Source organism: Impatiens glandulifera, chromosome 1, assembly GCF_907164915.1.
Source record: "Impatiens glandulifera chromosome 1, dImpGla2.1, whole genome shotgun sequence".
Lineage (NCBI taxonomy): Eukaryota > Viridiplantae > Streptophyta > Magnoliopsida > Ericales > Balsaminaceae > Impatiens > Impatiens glandulifera.
This window is the reverse complement of record NC_061862.1, coordinates 30,888,447-30,910,327: the sequence shown is the minus strand read 5'-3', so window position 1 is coordinate 30,910,327 and position 21,881 is coordinate 30,888,447. Positions and strand designations below refer to the sequence as shown.

The following is a 21,881-nucleotide window of genomic DNA, read 5'->3' as shown; positions in this document are numbered from 1 at the left end:
AAAAAAAATTAAGGAAAAAAATTAAGTTGAGTTGAGTTGATTTAGTATTTTATTTTAATTTTTATTAAAAAAAAAATTTAAATTGAGTTGAGGTTTGAGTTTAATATTAAAAAATTTCGAATTAAAATCTAGTTATTATAAGATATAGCTAGGTTTATAAGCAAAATAAAAATTAAACTAAGCACGTTGAAGATCAATCATGCCAAATTAATTACTAGATTATCCACATTGAAGATCAATCATGCCTTTACTAATCAAATTATCTTTTAGTAAATCAATTAAAATACAATCTCACTAATCATCCCCACAATTATTACACATATAAAAGAAGATTATGTACAATAAGTCATTACCTATTTTGAATCAATCCCCAAAATAAAGATATTTGATTTGATTGTTTACCAATTTATTAGTAAAGTATATTAAAAAAATGGATTGCTTTATTTAATTAAGACAATCTTTAAGGAAAGTTCAAAGATGGATAACCAAATATAAACAAAACTAGTAACGAACCTATTTATTATAAAAAATAAAATAAAATAATATATATAAAATACAATAATAAATAAATGACTATATAATAATAATAATAAAAGAAAAAGAAAAAGGTTGGAACATGATCCATAAATCAATCTGTATCATTTGACCAACCTCCCTAACTTTAGGACTTTGACCATTATTTTAGAATTAATTAAAATTTGAATAAAAAAACATAATATTTGAATTAAAAAAATGTAATCTTAGGAAGGCGGCGACGTGATTAGAGAAAGTTTGACGACGTGAAGATCACGCTCTGACATAGAGAGTATGATAAAAAAAGAAGAAGAAAAGGAACAGGGTAAGCACGTAATAAATAAATAAAACCTTGAAAGGACGGGCTATAAATCAAAACCGTCCCCTTTCCTTTCTTACAATTTCCACGGCCAAACTTTCTTCTCCTTCTTCCTCCTCTCGTCACTTCCCTTTTAACCTAATTCTCCCTTTCAATTTCTATCATTTCTGGAATCTTCTATTCATCTTTCCAGCTTCTAGAACAACTCTTAACCGCTTTTTTCATTTTTTTCATCCTCCAATTTCCTTCGCCAATTCTATGCCGCCGCCGACGACTTACGATGGATAATAATAATAATAATAATAATTGGAGAAGCCAGAGAAATGATTATCACGACGGAAGAACCAGATCGTTCAATGATAGAAAGCCTCCGATCGGTTCGTTAAAACATTTTTAATCTTGTTTCTTCTCATTTGAATTAATTAGGTTAAATGATTTGTATCTTTCAGGTAATTGGCAGCCAACTGTCCCGTTATGGGAGAAGAAGTTCTGTAATGTGATTGGTTCAGTTTCATGGGAAAAGATCTTAGATACCAAGAAATACTTTCACTTATACGAAAACGTTATCAACTGGAACGATTCAGCAGCTGAGGAGGCTTTCCATAATGCTAAGAAACGGTTTTGGGCAAAGATAAATGATCTTCCATGCGATCTATCGCCGCCAGACCCGGATATCTACATTGATACAGTCGACTGGAACTCGGAAATTGATCCCCAACTGTTATTGGATTTGGAACGCGAATATGTTGTCCCGGACGAGCAGGAAAAAGAGGTTGTTGTCATAATTGATCAGGATAATTGTCAATATTACTCACCAGATGGATGGGGAGATATGGATGATAATCCAAACGAAAATAAGGACAAGACAGCGACTGGCTGGGGATGTTTGGATAGTAGTAATAATAATAATAATAACAATTCATGGGATTGTAAGGTTGAGACTGATGATAATAAGAGATCGTGGCAACATTGGGGTGTTGGTCATGACGACAGCATGTACTGGCAAACGTGTACAGGACAAATGTCGAGATACAGAACCTCGAGGTTTCATGGCGATGATTATCGCCGGAGTGGCGGAGTTGGTGTTGGTAGTGGTGGTGGGAGGGGAAGGAGGAGGAAGAATTTTGTGTATGAGCGACCTTATGCTAATAAATGGTCTGGTGGTGCTTCGAAGCAATGGAATCCATCGAATCAACCGGTGGTTAGGACAGGATCTTGGATGCAAGGGTAGTAAAATGACACAAAGGTACTACACTACACTACTCACTCACTTTGTATAATATTTAGGTTAAATTGATTGATTTAGGAATACAATCATGTTTTTCTGCTTTCTTTTCTTGTCTGGACGTGTGTTCCAAAATTTTGAGCCATCTGTAAGAGTGATCACATTTCTTAAGCATTCATTCTCATTGGTTTATTTGATTGCTACACAAATCTAATATCATATGAAGTTCTAATATTGTTCCTTCTACCACAATGTCAAGTAGTTACAGATGACACCTATCCTGATAATCGCTCATTTAAAGGAAAAAAGGACAATAATAATAATAATAATACAATCATTCGAATTTCACGTATATTACCTTCTAGTTGTAGGGTTAGCGAAAATTGGTGCTTACTACTTGTACCATCCAGTTAGGAACCACCTCAGTACAAAACACAAGAAACAACAAATAGCCTGCAGATAGATAGGTTCGAATTCTTGTTGGATTATTCATTTAGAAAACAATTGGGGATAAAGAATCAAAATTACCTGAAAAACTAGTAATGCAACACAAAGCGACTGTTCTGATTTTCGACCCAAAACTCTCAAGGACACGTTGACAACTGTCCCGTCTTTTGTCCCAGTCAGTAATCCTGTCTGAGGGTCAAATCTGGAAAATGTATAATTATTTTTATCACACACCATTGTCAGTGTAGCGTCGATAACATAAAAGGATGAAACTTACTTTGGCAGTCGATGGCGTGGACATGGAATAAAACCAGACAGCTATAGCAGAATTTAAGAAAAAAAAGTTAGTTTCAGAATTATATGGTTTAATCTGATAAAAGAACTGAGACAAATTGATTTACAAACCTGGGGAACTGACAGGAGGAAGTTCAAAACTTGGGGAGTGAAGAATATAAGAAGGGTTTCACTGCAACAACACAAAATGTAGGAATCATCATTCAAACACTTCAACTATTGAAAAAAAGAGAGAAGAAAATAGGGTTTTCTATTGAACGTTTCTTGCTCTTTTTATTTAATGAAAGTTGACATTTTTCAAAAAAACCTTAAGGGATGAGAAGCTTTACCTAAAGTGACCAAGAATGCCAGCTACAGCCATGGTCATTCCAGCAAAGTAGGTATAAGTATCACCCACAAAAACTGATGAAGGATACCTAAAATAAAATAAAATATTAAACTCTGTCTGGTTCAAACTTATTAAAAGAAATAATAGATAGGTAATACCAGTTGAAAGAAAGTAAAGCCAATGAAGTTGCGAGTAATGGCTGAATAAGGTAAATAGAGAATACGTGTGCTTGTTTGTATTCAGAATCAGAAGATAATCCAATTTGCATAACATTGTGTATCAACATCTGCAAATGCCCTAAAACATCTCAGACATTTTTCCTATTTATTATTATTATTATTAACATACAACAAACAAATCATCATCCAAAAAAATATGTCACACTTACAGCAGATGCAATAACAACTGTTTGCCCAACTTCAAGCCCATTTATGCCAGCATGGATATTGATAGAGTTGGTGCAAAATATTGCCAACAGCCACATATATAACTTGTATATCCACCCTGTTCATGCCAACACAAATTCAGAAAATTCAATGAACTTACCAAAAAGTTTCTTCTTCTTTTTTTGTTTGAGACCAAGGTTTTTAAAGTGGAAGTTAGCAGATTCAAGGTACATTCAGGAATCAAACTTGAGACTGTATCTTCTTGATGAATTTTACCAATAAAATATCAACAAGTTATTGAATATTTGAAAGGACTTGAACTGTTTGATGTTTAGTGTTTTAAAATATCTGATTATAGCCTCCATTCTTGGAGATTCAAAGCTTATCCTGGTTGGTTGCAGAGTATTGTTTTCCCCTTCCATTCTTTTTCAAGACATTAATAATACAAATTTTAACCAAAAGAAAAACAGACAGTTACTGTCAGTTGAGTTTTCAAACCAAGACCAAGCACTGTTCGTTAACAGAAAATTAAAAGAGTAGAAATTGCCAACCTAGATCAAGAATCTCAAACCCAACATAGGGAATAAGAGGCTTTGGTACGAGAATAGTTGTATGACCAGCATAAGCCATCAAAAGAGGAAGAGCAGCAATTGATGGCAACAAGAGTTTCCTAATCCCAGCAATCCCCATTGAAAAACACCATTGTTAATAAAAATTTCTTCAAGAATAGTGAAAGTTTAATCTGAACAAAATCAGTCAGCATACTCACACTCTCCAAGGAACATCTAAAACATCGTCTACAAATCCAAGCAATGTCATGAAGCAGATGGATGCTAGAGCCACATTATACTCAACAAGCCACTTCATGATTAAAAAACAGAACAGTCAATTCAATAGATTCCAGGAGGCACAATTCAGGGAAATGAAGTAAGTACACTTACATTTGAATCGGCAGTGAAATTAAAATACTGAAATAAGATAGCCACAACTAAGAAAACAATTCCAACAACAATTCCTAATGATTCAGGCCTGCAATATTTACATAACAATTCAAGTCATATTTGTAAATTAAGCAGAAGAAGAATTAGTAAGTAATAACAGATGAACTCAGTACTCACACTTTAATTAAGCCTTGAGGCGTGCCTTTCTTGTTGATATCATAACCAAACAAATTCCTTCTTAAAACGTATCTAGATGCTACCGGAATCATAACCAATGTTAAAACGAAGCCGCCGGAGCTAAGGACCGCATTGATAACAATCGATCTCTTGAACTCCGCACCGATATTGTAATGAATGAAAATCAAGTACAAGTAAGGGACGAAGAATATTAGCGAACAGGTCAAGATTTTGCCAGCTTTAGACGGCGCAATTGGAGGATCTTCAGATGAAATCACCGTCTTAATATGATCTGGATTCAGGTTTGTCGCTGTAATAGCTCTTTTCCGAGCCGGCATGGCGTCTTTTCCTTCTTCTTCTTCTTCTTCCCCTGTCCTGGCCGTTCTCTCTCACTCTTTGTGTTTCCAAACCTCTATTTGGAGAGATGGAAAGTTGATGAGAAGTGGTTCGCCAATGAGGTCAGTCCACGTGTAAGGGACTTGTCATATGTGGGCCCCCTATTGCCTACGTGGCGCTGCATTAAAAGTTGACTCCACGTTGACTGTTTAATTTTTAAATACAAATTTTCCAAAATGCAAAATATATAACAATAAACACAATATGTTACAAACATTTATTGCTATTGTTATTGTTATAACTTAGAATAAACATATAAACAATTTACAGGGATTCTACAAACTGGAGAGCATCAAAATCAAGTTCCTGCTTCATGATGCAATCTAAGAACCATTCACTACCAAAAGTCCACATCCCTTCCAATGCTGCAGCTATGGCGTCTCCGCTATCCTCTTCACACGCCACCATTATCGTCTTCGAAACATCTTCGGCTTCTTCAACTCCATTAATTACCTATTTTACCCATCATCAATAACATTATCAATCAACCAAAACAGAATGATCAATTATATGAACTTAACTTACATTTCCACCAGCGGAAATGGCAATTGCAGCTAGAGTTTTCAAGGGAGGTTGAATATGGGCTACGAAACATATACTATAGCCTTTAAGAAGAGCTCTTGGATGTTCATTTTTAGCTCTCAGAATAGCAGCTCTTAACTCAATCTTATACTTCAGCTCATATTCGTCGTCTTTTAAAACATAAGGCATTTCATCTGTGAATTACTTTAACAATGTGAGTAAATAATCAATCATTTTGAGATATTATTGGAAAATTTTAACTATGAACTCACCCACAAATTTCCCTTCCCTACAACATTGTTTCAGCCAACTGGGCGAAACTATCCAGGATCTGGTCAAAGGTAAAATATTCAAATTAACATATTAAAATGATCATAGGATATGCCAAACTAAGTAAAGGTCTTGAAGAACTAACCCGGAACAAAGAGCGGTGCAAAAATTCAAAGTTCTTCTCACTTTTCCCGTGACAACATGCGTGCTTACACTTCCATCCATTGTGACAACTCCACCGAGGTCTTCAATTATCTATTTCATTTCAATGGCAGAAGAAGAAGAAAAATTATTAGTCAAATAAATCATAAATCATCAACTAAAAATACTATCAGCAACCATTATAGCAAGCCAGGTATTTTTCAAATCTTTCAAAGACAATTTAAATAGGAAGCAGCAAAAACCTTGGTCAGTCTTGACTTCTTTTCATCATCAGCTATATTCATTAACATGATCCTACAGCTTTCACCTCCAGCTTGAAGCTCCTTCCTGCAATGATCTTTCTGTACAACATGCATTGGTGTACATTCATGGCTTCTCTTTTCAGAAGAACCATCCTTTGAAGAATATCCAGAATTTGGTTCAATCAAATGCATATTCTTTGAAATTTCTGCAGGGTTTTCATCAAAAGAATAGTTGTTTGTAAGATCTTCCAGAAAAACATCTTTAGGATGAGAATCAGTTTGATGACTACTGATGGCCTTCACTTTTTTCGATTTTAAAGATGTACATGTCACCCAACCCCTCTTCTTTTTATTCAATGAAGAACAAGGAGAATCTTGTAGGTCGGTATCAGCAACCATTTCAGCAGCTCGTAAATCTTGAGGCATGTTGCTGGCTTCCACATCCTCAGAAAGATTAATTCCTTGCTCAGAACCTTCACAACATAGTAGACTAAGGTAAATAAACAGAAAACTCAAAGATTTCAATAGTACCACTGGTAAACAAGATATGTACATGAAATCATTTGGAAACACTTATTGTTAATTTTTTGTTTTTATCTGAAAACATATCAACAAAAACAATTATAATGCAGTAAATCCCTGTCAAAATTGCAGCAAAATAACAATAATTAAACAGATAAATTTGTTAGAAGTTATTGGGAATTAAGGAGCCACTTATGACCTGTGTTCTGACAGTTGAAGATGTCAGTGATAATGGATAAAATATAAAAAGCCAATTTTGTTGCTTAACGGTACCTGAATTTTTTGTATTAAGACTTGAGACCATGAGGGTAGAGCCACCAAGAAAGCACAATGCCTTGCGTATGCTGGTTTTAATAGGTAGCCTGCAAGCTTTACCCTTGCCGTTGACCTCCCCTATTGATACAAACCCCTGCATATTAATAGTCTTTCAATTACATAACAGATAATTTTAACAATTTTATTTTTGTTAATTTACAATATTCTTAAGCTACAACAGGAAATCCAAATAACCAAATCTGTAGATTTAACACCAATCTTGTAGCATCCTGAATTGTTAGTTGTTGCCATATATCCTCAAATGGTTGCCATAAAACCCTAATATATGTACTGTAAGAGAAAGCTAATAAAAAAATAGGGTTAAAGGTTCTATCTTTGCTACAAGATAATGCCAGTTCAGTTAATGAGAGCTAGCTGTATCCTGGTTTATTAGATAATTCAGTTCTTTTCTGATCATATAACTGACTTCTACTCTAGGAATACCTGTTTATGCCAAAATCCTTCAGATTCTTTGTCTCCCCAGCAAAATATATTGCGAATACCAACACCATGGAGTCTATTCTTTAGTTCCCCACACAGGAGGCGACCAAGTCCCTGAAAGTTCCAAAAGTTATGTTAGTTAGGTACAAAGAGAAATCTTTCACACGGAACAGACCAAAACCAAACTTCAATTACATTGGAAGTGGAACTTGCCCAGATAACTACTATCTTATATAAAAGAAAGTAAATGTCACTAAAAATGACCTCAAATGAACTAAAAAATAGAGTAACAAATAGATAAAAGATAAAACACAAGCAGTACTATCTCAACACAAAAGAATTTAAACAATAATATCCCAAGGAAAGTTCCAATACCCTATTGCATCACTATAAATATGCTTCACAATTGAGTCCTTATCTGAGAGGTGAAAATCTCCTTCTCAAGTATTAATCTATTCCTTCCTTATCAAACTAACAACATAATAACCATTGGAATCACATTTCATTTTTGTCACAATTAGTTTTGGATGATCTCAAAACCATCCTATTAAGAACCGTCCACCATCCTTGGCATAACCAAGTCCAAGTCTGTTAAATTCCATATCATGTTCTAATTGTGTGTACATACATAATCTGAATTGAATTCAATAGATTTCCCTACACATAAAGGAAAGACCATAAAAATTGAAACGATATACTCTGTTAAAAATAGTCCGTCACGTAAATTACTTTGAATGGGTAATCAATCATTTGATGTAAAAGATATTTAGAGCATACATTATGTCTATCTTTTGTTGAATTGAAATAAAATTCTAGAAAAAATATTTAGTGCATACAAATAACCTTTTGTTGGTAGAATGAATTAACAGCAGCAAGGGGAACCTCAGCATATTGTGTGTCGACAGGGATTATTTGGTACGTAATTGCACCAATAACCTGGTGAAAGAGGAAAAAAATCGAGTGTAAAGTCAATTTGAGGAGTGAAACAGTATCTAGTCACAGGAAAAAATCATTGAAAACTACATATACACACAGAGAGTTACAGAGTTGTTCCACAACATATATTACCAATCTAGAATAAATAGAGGGAAAATAGACAAAATATAGTATTCTCAAATTAGGTAAATTCAGGAAATGCAAGCTTACCTTCCTGGGGTCTTTCTCAAGCCTGGATTTTAGAAGCAGCGTGCAATACTTACTGCAAATAAATAGTGCAATACTTACTGGATAATGTTGGCATAGAAGAGCATATGCCAGAATCAAACTAAAACTAAATGGAAGTGCGGGACATGGATAGTAATGAACTAATTATTTTACCCCTTCATTACACATCTTTCCAGGAACATTGATTGTTTTCCAGTATTTGCAGCAAACTTCATTGCAGGTAGCTCCTTTGTGTATAATTCAAACACATCCTGAAGCATCACAAGAAACACAAGAAATGAAGCAATTAAAGATAAATAGGTAGAAAAGATAAAATGTGGAAGTTTGTCACAAGAAGAAGCAGTAAATCTTATCTCTCATTAGAGAATTGTGACCAAGAAAATATTGCAAATTCCAATTAAATTTTGTTTCATGTTTTATCGAATCAACTTACATACACACTTCTTCTAATTCGACACTTAAATTCGGTATTCAACATTCAAAACTTAGTTTACCTAATACACCATCTTCTCTACCAATTTATCTGCTTCCAAACTACCAAACCTACACCTAAATAGCACTGTTCTCATTTGCTTGAGAGGAAACCCTTTATTATCTTTTGTACATAGAGAGGCAAATTAAGTTTCCCATCAAAGAGCAAAGCTCAGTTGCCAGTGAGCTGGTTCATGGCTGGGCTTTGTAGCCTTCTCATAACTTTTACATAGAAAGGAAAATTACATGTAATGATCTAATTCTATGAAATTAAGTCTGTCTTTTGGACCCAAAAAAAGAAAGGAATTACCAGCAGTTGAGACCTGGTTTGGCTATCAAGATCTTTCGGATTTAGAAGCACAAAATAGAACTCTCCTGAACCAAAATGAATGCAGATTATGAGAACAACAGTGACATATTAAAATTAAAATTCTAACATATATCAATATCAATTATAGTAATTGTTTCTCATATTTAAATTAAAGCACTCATACAATTGCAATGTTTTTAAGGAAATTAAATAACACTTAAATTATCTTGTCACTAGCTGTTTTAAATAATTGGATCATTCTCATTGCAACAATCTCAAACGCAATAAACTACCTGTTTCCTTGGCTGGCATATTCTGATTATCATTGATCGATTTATCAATACCATCTACTTCTGCAAGAGAGAAAATAAGCATACATTTGCATAAACTCCTTTTTCATAAACGAAAAATACAAAAACAAAATTATTGAAAGAAGACATGATAAGCACCAGAAATCTTGACGGTTCCGGCTTGGGAAAGAGAGATTTCAAGTCCATTCTTGCTTGAAAGGAGGTTGTATTTCTTTGCATCGACAAGCACCTTGCAATTACCTAAGATTTGCAAACAATCTGGAGTTAGAATCGGAGATTTCTGCTTATAGTGTATCATGATTTAGGTTTACCAATGGAAAAAGGCGGTAACATCGATCCTTTCTTTGGCGCAAATGTGGTTCAGTTCTGAAGACGATTGGATGACTGAAAAAAATACTATTTATTAGGCGCGGGTAAAAATTTAACTCTTACGCGCCAAACTTGCCTGGGAAGTCTTGTTGAAATTTTGACCTTCTTATTTTTATTTTTTTTCAGAAAATTAATTATACATAAAATTATTACTTAAAAATTTATTATATTATTTATAAAATTTTCAAATGTTTAAGAATATTTCTTTCCAATAAATCTCGTAAAGGTTAACTTTTCATTTCCTTTCTAATTACTAAAACAAAATTTAGATCTTGAAAATAAGTATTTAAGTTATTAATAAATGAGAAATGATTAGGTGAGAGAATTTGGTAAGAAAATGACTTGACATAATCTTATTCGCTGAAAAAATCAAATAATTTCTCTTTTTTCTCTCTTCCTCTCATTTTTACATTTTCTCTCTTTCCTCCCATTTTTACATTTTTCTGAAGGTGATGCAAGTATCCCCTCACCAAATTTCTTTTCTGTATCACTCCTCTTAAATTTGGATATCAAAAGTTGCAAGTAACTTTAAGAGGAAAAAGTTTTGGGTAAAATAATCTATTGAATTTTTATAATATTACCTTGTTTTATGAAAAATTAAATTATTTAGTAAAAAATTTCACATGATAATGATATTAATATATAATATATATATATATATAATATTTTAATTAATAATTTAACTTATAAAAAAAATATGTGAGTGATTCTCAAACAAAATAACTTAAATTTTTTTTTAACTTACAAAAATTTTAATATAAAAATATACTTAAATTACATTTATTTGAAACTATATATTAATGAAGACTCACAACTCAATGATAAAACAAAATAATTCAATATCGTATTGTCAATTAAACAAATTTTATAAAATAAAATTGTTAACTGGGTAAAATCCCAAATAAACTACTTCATACAAGCTCATGTTGTAAGCCGTGATTGTATTCATACTAATAATAACCTTGATTCAAACAAAAAAAATAACATAATAATGTTACAAATTTCATCAAGAAGAGAATTCTAACATGGCCAAAGCGAGGAAAGGATCTTTCCCTTTCGGCAATCTGATATGGTGTCGACTACAATCTTTCTGGCCTGCTTCTCAACGTCTTCCATGGGCAGGCATGCATCTATGATCTGGAAATATGCCACCAGAAAATTCAAGAAACTATAGCTAGAAAACAAATAAGATCTAACAATCTTTTCATGCATCGTATTCATACCTTCCAAGATGAATCTTGGAGGATATCGTAAACTGATGCAACTTTCCTCTGAAACTCAAGCTGCTCGTATCTCTCGTTTCCATAACCTCCTCTTTCAGCAGCTTTCTGGCAATCCCAGACGAATCAGTTACTTCTTTTCATGTGTTTAATTGTTGGGTGTTTACGTTTTTATGACAAAGAAAAAAAAAGACAGCAATCCATCCACCAAACAATGCTTTCTCATTTACATTAAACAGATGATCTCCTTTTCATACATCATCATATATATCAAAGTTGCAACATATTTTGTTCCTAAAATGGCTTATAAGAATGAAAACTAGTAAACAAATCAACCAAATGTTGTACCTCAGGAGGTATTTGAAGGTATAATACCACATCCGGTGCCAGCAAACCTACATCCGGTGCCTGAATGAATAAAAGGTCAGGTTTTTTTCTCACTTGAAAAAACCCACCAATTTCTTTTGAGAAACAGATACAATACAAGATCATATGTTATAAAATTGTGGCAAATTGAGATCCCAATGAGTGAAGTTTACAGAAACAAATACAAATCTATTTGGGTATTTGTAAAAAATCATCAACTAACCTTGCACCAACTCATATCAAACCCTTTAGCAGATGAAAAAGCCACACCAGAGTATGAATATCGATCCACAATAAGGGTAGTTCCACTTTTAAGTTTAGCCTCCATCAGTTGTCTGCAATACAGTAATTGATAATAGAAACCCTAGACATGTAAAACAATACATTTAATCAAACCCAAAATCTATACCTTTTCTCCCATCGATTTGCACTGAACAGGAGGTGAATTGTATGATCATCCAATTGTGATTCATTACTAAGGTAAGAAGATATCATTTGACCAACAACCGTATTTCTATCAGGAAACCTCCATGATTCAACAGAGTGTCCCAAACCTTCAAGATGTGAGAACAAATTGCTGGACAGAGAAGTCTTTCCACTCCTATCCAAGCCTTCTAATACGATCAGAGCTCCTCTGGAGTCTCTGCTTTGGCTGTTGTTACTTTCCATGTGGATTGGTCTTAATGAACAACTACAAGGAAACTCCAAAGGAGATCCTGATTTCCTAGTAGTAGAGAAGAATCGATAAACCCTCGTGAGCGGTGAGATCGCAGACAAAGAACACGGGATTGTTGGTTTCAATAACATAACCAGGACATGAGATAAAAATGAGAAATTTCAGCCTAATGGATGATGTCGCGACCAAAAGGTAGTGAAGATTTGAATATGTTGGCGGGATTGTTTAGGGTTTTCCCCTCCTTTTAGTATATGGGGCAGGCAAGGAAACTCGGATCTTTAGGGTTCTTTTGAAACAAATACTGCGACCGAGAGAAGTCCAAGGTCGGATCTTTAAGGTGCATTGATTCAGTTGATCGCCGCTGAAAAGTGGATTGCTGAATGCTGTTATCTGATCCGGGTTGACCCGAATCCGACTCGTAGATAAAACCCACAACCCACCTAGGAGGGGAAACAAAAACAATTACATCGATCTGTTGAAATATTTATTTTTATTCATCCTTAACTATCAATTCATGTTTAATTTTTATATTACAAAATAAATAAAAAATACAACAAAATTATTCAAAAAATTTTAGTTTCTTGAATACATATGGTTTGGTTTAGGGTTTAGTTTATTTAAGAAATTGATGATTAGATTTAATTAAATTAAATTGACAGCTAGAAGAAGAGATTGAGTTAAATAAATATTATGGATTTATTAATTTGTAGTTTTGCTAATGCACAATTTTCGTGGTCAATAATGTAAATAAATATATAAATAAATGTAACAATTGGGGTTTTCTGCCTAACACTAGAGAAAGTGATCGTGAAGGCAACGGCGCCACGCCGAAATATAAATACTGAATAGTGTTATAATGACTCATGTGCTATAAATTATATTTTAATATCTATATTAAATTATAAAAAAAACAATAAATTAAGAAAAAACTCATAAAATCTATTTATTTATCGAGAAAAATAACTCATTGTACGTCATGTAAATAAATTATTATGAATTTAGATATTATTATATATTTTTTTTGGTTTGGGACAGAAGAATCGATCATTAGCAAGGTTAATTGAAGGCAAACTCAAACTCCGTGTTTGACCAGTCACCGACACTATTTATTTATTATTTATATTGGAATTAATTTAGGATTCCACAATATTTATTCTATTAAATAATTTTAATCGTCTAACGTAAATATATTAATTTTTAATTATTACAAATTTATGAATTAAAAAAAGAACAAAATAATTACTGTAAATGATATATATAATATTGTCTTGGATAGCGTGGAGCGTGTTGGATCAGCAATAGAAGGTTGAAATCACGGACTTTGAGAGTCTAATCTAATCTACTTAATTCATAGTTCATATTTAAATGTAAAAAATAAAAAAATGAAATGTTTTATATAAGCTCAGATTATTTGAAAATATTATTTTTAATAAACTTTTAGAGTCTGATTAATTAATAGTACCCATTTAATCACTAGTTTCATTGCAGACGTGGGTAGCTTATGATTAATTATGAAGCTCGATCAAGCAAGCTTGGGTACCAAAATACTTAAATATTAATTCTTTCATATTTTCTTAAACTTTATTTATTACTTATTATATATTTCATTTAAAGAACCAAACAAAACAAATAGAGTTATATTTGAATGAAAATTAATTATAATAAATTAATGGATTGATTATTATAATGAAGTAGATAGCAAAAATACTGCAAGACAAGAAAATAGTCAAATTTATATATATGGCTTGAAAAGGACAGATATTTTTGTCTCTCAAAATCTGTCGACATATTTCTATTTGCAATTACATATATATCAAATTCTATGTAAAGAATGAAATTCAATTGAAGAAATGGAATGAAAGGAATAAAGTTATGGAACTTAATAAATAAAAAACCACAATATTCCTCACCAAAAATTAAACAACCAAATTGAAAAGGTGTAATTTGATGTGACATATTTACAATTATTTTTAAATAATTCCTCATTCAATCAATTAAATCCTTTATACAAAAAATGATTAAATATAAATAATATTTTTATATTTATATTTGGTTATCATATAATAGTCTTTCCAACTTTCAAAGACATATTTTATTTATAATGAGTTAATTTTATATATATATATTTTTTTTTGTCTAAGTTGATTATGTCATGACAATTATAATATCAATGGTATTAGAATGTTTGTGTTTAAATGTTCTACCATGATTACTAACAAATTTTTGGTTGACTACAAATTAGTGAATACATTTTATCATTCAAAAATAATAATGAGAAAACTCATTGTGAGGGGGGTTTGTTTTGATTTTATTTGAGTGGAACTGTGATTGTCGGAAAGTTTTAGTATGGTTATAAACCCTTTAAATGATGCAATAAAGTTTAGATGTAATATGATTGAAGCTTTATAATGAAATTCGAATGTTATAAATATTTTCACTTTATTTATTATACACAATAAAATTAAGACACATTTGAAACATATAAACATATATTGTCATGGATTTCAAATTTCAAGTTAATATGAACTCGTTCAAAAGCTTGAGTTGTAGATTGAAATTCGAGAACAGCTTAAAAAACAAGAAACATTTATGTTAAGGCTCTTTGAGAGTTCATTTTCTTTTTTTGGTTGATTAATTTTATAACAATTTTTTTCATTGGTAATATTATGGGTTGAAACATAAGCCAACTCAAGAGCGGACAAGTTATATGTTAACATAATTGAGAGAAATTAATGAGCATTGTTAGAGGAGCAACCAAAATAAAAATACCAAAAACAAAACATAGAAGCTATATAATGCTTCAATAAATCATATTTCACAACTTATTTTGTATTGGTAGGATATGATTAGTCCAATGTATATGTAATTTTTATGGGTCTTAGTTTTATAGAAAATCCAACATGTAAAGATCATATGTTTAATCTAAACAGAGGTTAATTCGATCCTACCAGTATAAACATTGCATGTATCTTACTCCACACCTATATATACAATAAAGTGAAATATCTTCTTTCTCATTTGTTGATTTTTTTTTCTCTTTTGTACATGTAGCACTTTTTAGTGAATATAAAACTGATAGAATCGAACTAACCGTAAACTGATGTCACACAAATAAACCATACAAATTAAGTTATGACAAATTTTACAAAATCAAACAAAAAAAAAAAGCTATAAAGAAAAGAATCCAAATTCATAATGTTTATAATTAAGAAGTATGAACTAAAATAAATGTTGATTCTAACACAAAATTTATGACTAGATTTTTTCTCCCACTAACCATATTTGTTTAATGAATGATCTTTTCACCCTTTGAAAGAGAATTCTTTGTTTTGTTCTGTTTTGTTACGTGGGTGTGGTTGCTGAATAATTGACAGTTGTTGAAAAATTAGGGTTTATTTCAGGTAAATATGGCGAAGATAAGGATACAGTCTCTCGTTCAACGGACAAGTCCCAAGTCTCACCTTACTCTCTTCGAATGAGACACAGACATCACGTCCTCACATTCTTGTCTTCTCTCGACTCTTTTCTATTTTCACTCACTCTCTCTCCTCTCTCTTTATAATTTCTTCCCCCCATCATTCTCACTATCCCTCTCTCTCTCTCTCCTTTTCTTTCTGCAGAAGAAAGGTTTTCCATGGCTCAAGAGGTATGTGTATGATCATCACTTAGCTTAATCTCACATGGGTTCTCTTGCTCTTACTCTTTTTATCCAATCTTTTTAATTTCTATAACACTCGTTCATGAAATAATAGGTATGATCTTCAAATATATATTCACCATTAATTAGAGTTGTATGTTGTAACCTAGCTAGATATCACAAGAAAAATAATAAATCCTTAATTAGTTATGCACGTTGCAGATAAGAATGATTAATTTTGTACTTAATTAGTCCACATGAGCGAGCCCAGTAATCTATTTACCTTCACTGAAATCTAGGATACGATCGAGTACGTACTTCAATAAAATACCTCATTTTCATTAATGGGGTCTGAATTCATGACAACGTACGTTGTTGTTCTCTATCATGGCATGGGAATCTATAACTAGTTTCTAATTTCACTTTCTTCTTCATTTATCATCATCTAGGTTTAGCAGATCCACAGCTCATTAACTAACTCAATATAACTAGAGAGAGAAAGAAAGATGGAGACAGAAAACGGTCAATTGTCGGTTCCACCAGGGTTTCGGTTCCATCCAACAGACGAGGAACTCGTCTATTACTATCTAAGGAAGAAAGTGTCATATGAAGCCATTGATCTCGATGTCATTAGAGAAGTGGATCTCAACAAGATTGAACCTTGGGACCTCAAAGGTATGTTTTTTTTTTTGCTGGATCTATGAAATGGGTTCGTTCATCCTTATGATTAGTATGAATATAGTAACTTTGTATATTATTATTGCAGATAAATGCAGGATTGGGACAGGTCCACAAAACGATTGGTATTTCTTTAGTCACAAGGATAGGAAATACCCAACTGGTACTCGAACAAATCGGGCCACAACTGTTGGATTCTGGAAAGCAACCGGAAGAGATAAAGCCATCCATCTTAGTAACTCTAAGAGAATCGGAATGAGGAAGACACTCGTGTTCTACACTGGCCGTGCTCCCCATGGCCAAAAGACTGATTGGATCATGCATGAGTATCGTCTCGACGATCACACCTCTACCCACCTACAGGTATAAATAGTTTCTCGAACAAATCTCATTTAGAACGTTTTAAGTTGAAGTGTAAGTCATTAACCGATGTATAAATAGTTTATAGAACAATTAAAGATGTCGAGCCTTAAGTAAATCATTCATTGCAGGAAGATGGATGGGTGGTGTGTAGGGTTTTCAAGAAAAAGAACCTTGTTCGTGGTTTCCAACAAGATGTTAATGTTCTCGAAGAAGAAGATCAAGATCATGACCATCGTTTCCCTAGCCTTGAACATCATCATCATGGATTTGATCTTCAATACCATCAACCTGCAGTGACTAATCCAATTAACAAGACGTCCAACTTTACTATGAACCTTCCGGGCTATGGATACTGCAGTTTCGACGGATCCACTACGCTGCCGCAGCTGTTGAGTCATGATCATCATCATCAACAACCATTAATAACACCGATGGCAAACTTTATGAATAATAATAGTTCACTGGATCTGAACTGCTCTCAAAGCTTGTTAAGCCGGCTAACTAATAACAACACTTCATCATCTGGAGGAGATTGGTCTTTCTTGGAGAAGCTTCTTGCAAGCAACCATCCCCAGAAACAGCAGCAACAGCAGCAGGAGGCTTCATCTTCCGGCCAAGAAGGTCTTAATGGTAATAATCAGCAGGTGGTGGGATCATCAACATCTAGGTTTCCGTTGCACTACTTGGGATGTGATCAAGCAGCTGACATGTTCAAGTTTCCAAAGTAACTAGCTATGTTTCAATTTATATGTTTTGTTACAACTTCAATTTCAGGATTTTAATTTCATTCTTTCTGATCAGGATCTTAATCTCAAAACTTGGTCACATCTCTTCCTTATTATCATCATCATCTCTTTTACAACTTAATTCAGTGCTGAAATTACTTCTTAAGTTTCTTTCTATATATATACATAACCTCAATTTTTATTTATTTGCTGTTTTAGATAGATTAATTACTTAGAAGTGGTATAAATATAATTCCGTCAAGGTTCGGAAGTCATGTAGATCGAGTGAAATGTCTCGTTGAGATCAATCAAACCTCTTTTTATTGAAGTCGACAGGCCTTCTTGTGATTTCTTGTTTTTGTGCTCCATCATTCATTTTCCATTTTGTTTTTGTTTTTGTTTTTTACAAATAATTAAGAATGCTTGGTTATAGAGAATGGATAGAAAGTTAGTGGTTGTCTAAGTTTGAAACTGTTTTTTCAATTTGGATTGGGAAGATGATTTTAATGAGGATGATGTTAATTTTCACTTCCTTGAGATTTTTTTGTTGTATATATGATTTTAATAAAATGATGTAAGCTCAAATGTAATTTAATCTATCTAAAACTTTGAACTCCTTTTTATTCTTCCAGTGTTTTTAAATTAATTTTTGTATTCTAAGATACTTGAACTCAGTGTATGTATCATTCAAATTTCTTTGATATGACATTGAGGATTATATATCATGGTAATTTAGAGATTAATTTGATTTTATTTGTTATAAGTTCATTTTGTTAAATTTGTGTTTTTTTTTTGTCTTAACTTGTTTGGTAATGTTTCACGATATTTGTTCACACTTCACAGTTATTTGTGAAATTCACTTAGATATGGCTTAATGAAAAAGAGTTCCTTAGATAACTGATTTTTTATTATTTTAGTTTTGTTTAGACTTATAAATGTTTGGTTGAGGAAATTAAAGAGGTTAACAAAATTTTGGATTTTTTTATCAAAGATATTTATGCTAAGTATTTTTAGAAAAGAAGATAATTTTTTAAATAAATATTTTAATCCGGATATATTTGTCAAATATAACTTATTTAAAATTTTGTTTTTGTCTTAATTAGTTCTATCACTACCAAAAAAAATCTGCATTTAAAAATAATGATTTTATAACTCCATCATAGTAACATACACAATATTTTCTAACTTATTTTTGTAACCTTCGAGAAATTTACAACACAAAGTGTAACATTATACGAATATGATGCTAAATGTCATGTTGTAAATTCTGTAACATATCTGTTAAACACATTTAGTAATTCAATTTATAACTCAAAATTACCAATTTATTTTGTAACTATTTTTTATTAAAAGTTATATAAATTTTCACAACTAAATTAAAACACATGTTATTTGGGAACATAATTTTAATATAAATGCTCAAAATTATGTTGAAAATGTGTAATATATATTATAGTTAGAAAACATGTTAGAAAATTATTTATAAAATTAAATGACTATAAACTCTAAAAATATTTCATCAGTCGCTAAAATTTCACTATCCCTCCCGTTTCTCCCTCCAATACCTTATACACTTTTCAAATGTTCTTTTTCATTTCTCTCTACATTCACTAATAGGAATTAGGTTCAGGGCGATTTCTTATAGGAAATTGTTTAGGACGATTTCTTTTAGGCTGGGCAATTCTTTAGGGCGATTTCTTCTAGGTTGGATGATTCTTCAAGGAGATTTCTTCTAGGCGATTCTTTTGGGCGATTCTTCAGGGCAATTTTTTTGGGTTGAGCTATTCTTCAGGGCGATTTCTTCTGGGCGATTCTTTAAGGAGATTTATTTCTCCTTCTCTTTGGTGATTCTTCAGTAGCGATTATTCAACACGGTAGGCCTTTAAATATTTTGAGAATTTTATATTACAGATTAGTGAAATTTCAGATACGATTTATGATTTGTAAGGGACCACTGTTAATGTGTTTTTGTTATGGTGGAATAGTAGCTTTTGGGAAGAAGATACAGAAATTGAATAAGTTGATTTCCATCTTTCTAAATTGATTGAAAAGGCAGTAGAAGTAACTACAAAATCAGCTCGATCAATCGATCTTTAGGTTTGTAGTTATGATTTTCAGTAGATTCATTCATTCATCACTATAAAATTGTATTAATTGAGTAGTTCAAGAAAACCCTTTATCCACAACCTATAGTTATATTTTCTAATTAGTATATCCAGTTGATCAAATGTGGGATAGACTTAAAGAATTGATAAATTGTTTATTTTTCTCACAATATATCTAGTTTTAAAAGTATTAATCCTTGAGAAATTAGTGGGATAGATTTGATAAATCCTTCAAATGTGGGATGAACTTGATAAAAGTTGTCATTTGTAAAAGGATTGCTCTGAACTAAATCATATATTTTGTCTGACTTAGTTCTGAAAGCATTATGCTTTTAGCAATTAGAATGTTAAAGAAGAGGCAACCCTTGTTTTCTAGCAATAATACTAGAGAATTCTATGTTAAATAGAGATGAAAACTTTTTAAGTGGACTAAACAATAATTTATAATATATTGTAATATAACATTATGTGAATTTAATAATCTTAACAATTTCATATTAGATTTTGATGTAAGAAATCGTCTCTAGTGGTGTGAACTAACTTGTCTTATATGATTGATCTCATCTCATCTAATGTTGATCCATACCACATAAATTATTTAATGTAACAACGTGAAGTCAAACTAATTTCCCTATTAAATTCATATTGATAGATTCTCCAATTTCTCTACAATTTCTATCATTTGTCTCGTTTGCAACCTATTTCTATCATTTGGAAGACCTACCCATATGAAGTTAATATGGAAATTTGTATGACTTCACATTGTGACATTAAATAATTATGTGGTATGAGTCAATATGAGATCAGATGAGATCAATCATATAAGACAAGTTAGTTCACACCGGTAGAGACGATTTTTTACATCAAATTCTGATATGAAATTGTCAATATTATTAAATTCACATGATGTTTTATTACATTATATTATAAATCATTGTCTAGTCCACTGAAGAATTTCTCATATCTATTTAACATAACATTCTCTAGTAATGCTAGCAAGCAAGGGTTGCTTCCTCTTTCACCATCTAATTTCTCAACCATCTAATTTCTCAAGGCCTAATGCTTTCAAAACTAAGTCAGACAAAATATATGATTTAGTTCAGAGTAATTCTTTTATAAATGACAATTTTTATCAAGTCTATCCCACATTTAAAAGATTTATCAAGTCTATCCCACTAATTGCACAAGGCCCGATGCTTTCAGAACTAGATATACTTATGAGAAAATAAAGGATTTATCATTTTTTTCAAGTCTATCCCACATTTGATCAACTATATATACTAATTAGAAAATATAACTACATGTTGTGAATAAAGGGTTTTCTTGAATTGCTCAATTCATACAATTTTATAGTGCTGAATGAATGAATCTACTAAAAATCATAACTACAAACTTGAAGATCGATTTATCGAGCTAATTTTTGTTGATGATGTTGCTGTATTTTCAATCAATCCAGAAAGATGGAAATCAACCGATTCAATTTCTGCATATTCTTCCCAAAAGCACTTGCTAAATATTCCACCAGAACAAAAGCACATTAATAATGATCCCCTCCAAATCATAAATCTTATCTAACCTTTCACTAATATGTTATTAATTTGTTATATAAAATTCCCAAAACATTTAAATGCCCACTGTTCTGAATAATCGCTACTAGAGTAGTCATCGAATAATCACCAAAGAGAAGGAAAAAGAGATTGCCTAGAAGGAATCGCCCTGAAAAATCGCCGATAAGATATCACCCAGAAGAAATCGCCCAGCCTAAAAGAAATCGCCCAACCTAGAAGAATCGCCTAGCCCATAAGAAATCGTCCTAAAGAATCTCCTAAAAGAAATCGTCCTGAACCTAAATCCTAATTAGTGAATGTAGATATAGAAATGAAAAAGAACATTTGAGAAGTGTATAAGGTATTGGAAGGAGAAATGGGAGGATAGTGAAAATTCAACGGCTGATGAAATATTTTTAGGGTTTATGGTCATTTAATT

At 32.0% G+C, this 21,881-nt stretch overlaps 5 protein-coding genes across 5 annotated transcripts; 2 read left to right on the top strand and 3 right to left on the bottom strand.

Annotated features, from left to right (window-relative positions):
- Positions 1–916: 916 nt before the first annotated feature.
- On the top strand, positions 917–2,249 carry LOC124921543. Its single transcript, XM_047462216.1, has 2 exons — positions 917–1,209; positions 1,282–2,249. Exons 1-2 carry the CDS (start codon positions 1,113–1,115, stop codon positions 2,061–2,063), a joined length of 879 nt encoding a protein of 292 aa, XP_047318172.1. The 5' UTR covers positions 917–1,112; the 3' UTR covers positions 2,064–2,249.
- LOC124921542 (UDP-N-acetylglucosamine--dolichyl-phosphate N-acetylglucosaminephosphotransferase) lies at positions 2,225–5,023 on the bottom strand. The gene is made up of 11 exons (XM_047462215.1): positions 4,631–5,023; positions 4,454–4,541; positions 4,282–4,373; positions 4,064–4,182; positions 3,515–3,630; positions 3,285–3,412; positions 3,128–3,214; positions 2,910–2,970; positions 2,782–2,822; positions 2,586–2,706; positions 2,225–2,510 (listed from the first exon to the last, which is right to left on the bottom strand). The coding sequence occupies exons 1-11, from the start codon at positions 4,966–4,968 to the stop codon at positions 2,451–2,453; spliced, it is 1,251 nt and encodes a 416-aa protein (XP_047318171.1). The 5' UTR covers positions 4,969–5,023; the 3' UTR covers positions 2,225–2,450.
- A 42-nt stretch (positions 5,024–5,065) lies between these two features.
- On the bottom strand, positions 5,066–10,158 carry LOC124921541. The gene is made up of 14 exons (XM_047462214.1): positions 10,068–10,158; positions 9,895–9,996; positions 9,739–9,798; positions 9,446–9,510; positions 8,818–8,915; positions 8,647–8,698; positions 8,344–8,436; positions 7,504–7,614; positions 7,018–7,153; positions 6,223–6,695; positions 5,964–6,073; positions 5,821–5,879; positions 5,552–5,742; positions 5,066–5,479 (listed from the first exon to the last, which is right to left on the bottom strand). Exons 1-14 carry the CDS (start codon positions 10,087–10,089, stop codon positions 5,291–5,293), a joined length of 1,761 nt encoding a protein of 586 aa, XP_047318170.1. The 5' UTR covers positions 10,090–10,158; the 3' UTR covers positions 5,066–5,290.
- An 858-nt stretch (positions 10,159–11,016) lies between these two features.
- On the bottom strand, positions 11,017–12,680 carry LOC124920951 (thymidylate kinase). The gene is made up of 5 exons (XM_047461543.1): positions 12,121–12,680; positions 11,935–12,046; positions 11,694–11,753; positions 11,349–11,453; positions 11,017–11,262 (listed from the first exon to the last, which is right to left on the bottom strand). The coding sequence occupies exons 1-5, from the start codon at positions 12,516–12,518 to the stop codon at positions 11,146–11,148; spliced, it is 792 nt and encodes a 263-aa protein (XP_047317499.1). The 5' UTR covers positions 12,519–12,680; the 3' UTR covers positions 11,017–11,145.
- Positions 12,681–16,530: 3,850 nt separating this feature from the next.
- On the top strand, positions 16,531–17,793 carry LOC124923475 (protein SOMBRERO-like). Its single transcript, XM_047463566.1, has 3 exons — positions 16,531–16,699; positions 16,791–17,065; positions 17,194–17,793. The coding sequence occupies exons 1-3, from the start codon at positions 16,531–16,533 to the stop codon at positions 17,791–17,793; spliced, it is 1,044 nt and encodes a 347-aa protein (XP_047319522.1).
- The last annotated feature ends 4,088 nt before the right edge of the window (positions 17,794–21,881 follow it).

What these genes read in the sequence shown, in the direction of transcription:
- LOC124921543 (XM_047462216.1), top strand. Translation starts at nt 1,113, where the DNA reads ATGGATAATAATAATAATAATAATAATTGGAGAAGCCAGAGAAATGAT. An exon ending in TGATAGAAAGCCTCCGATCG is followed by an intron (nt 1,210 to 1,281) that starts GTTCGTTAAAAC and finishes TGTATCTTTCAG; the next exon opens with GTAATTGGCAGCCAACTGTC.
- LOC124921542 (XM_047462215.1), bottom strand. Translation starts at nt 4,968, where the DNA reads ATGCCGGCTCGGAAAAGAGCTATTACAGCGACAAACCTGAATCCAGAT. An exon ending in TTAGATGTTCCTTGGAGAGT is followed by an intron (nt 4,183 to 4,281) that starts GTGAGTATGCTG and finishes TGCTGGGATTAG; the next exon opens with GAAACTCTTGTTGCCATCAA. An exon ending in TTGCATTACTAGTTTTTCAG is followed by an intron (nt 2,511 to 2,585) that starts GTAATTTTGATT and finishes ATCTATCTGCAG; the next exon opens with GCTATTTGTTGTTTCTTGTG.
- LOC124921541 (XM_047462214.1), bottom strand. Translation starts at nt 10,089, where the DNA reads ATGTTACCGCCTTTTTCCATTG. An exon ending in AAACCAGGTCTCAACTGCTG is followed by an intron (nt 8,916 to 9,445) that starts GTAATTCCTTTC and finishes GTGATGCTTCAG; the next exon opens with GATGTGTTTGAATTATACAC. An exon ending in CCATTTCCGCTGGTGGAAAT is followed by an intron (nt 5,480 to 5,551) that starts GTAAGTTAAGTT and finishes TGGGTAAAATAG; the next exon opens with GTAATTAATGGAGTTGAAGA.
- LOC124920951 (XM_047461543.1), bottom strand. Translation starts at nt 12,518, where the DNA reads ATGTTATTGAAACCAACAATCCCGTGTTCTTTGTCTGCGATCTCACCG. An exon ending in ACCTTCAAATACCTCCTGAG is followed by an intron (nt 11,454 to 11,693) that starts GTACAACATTTG and finishes TGGGATTGCCAG; the next exon opens with AAAGCTGCTGAAAGAGGAGG. An exon ending in TCCAAGATTCATCTTGGAAG is followed by an intron (nt 11,263 to 11,348) that starts GTATGAATACGA and finishes GCATATTTCCAG; the next exon opens with ATCATAGATGCATGCCTGCC.
- LOC124923475 (XM_047463566.1), top strand. Translation starts at nt 16,531, where the DNA reads ATGGAGACAGAAAACGGTCAATTGTCGGTTCCACCAGGGTTTCGGTTC. An exon ending in TGAACCTTGGGACCTCAAAG is followed by an intron (nt 16,700 to 16,790) that starts GTATGTTTTTTT and finishes TTATTATTGCAG; the next exon opens with ATAAATGCAGGATTGGGACA. An exon ending in ACACCTCTACCCACCTACAG is followed by an intron (nt 17,066 to 17,193) that starts GTATAAATAGTT and finishes CATTCATTGCAG; the next exon opens with GAAGATGGATGGGTGGTGTG.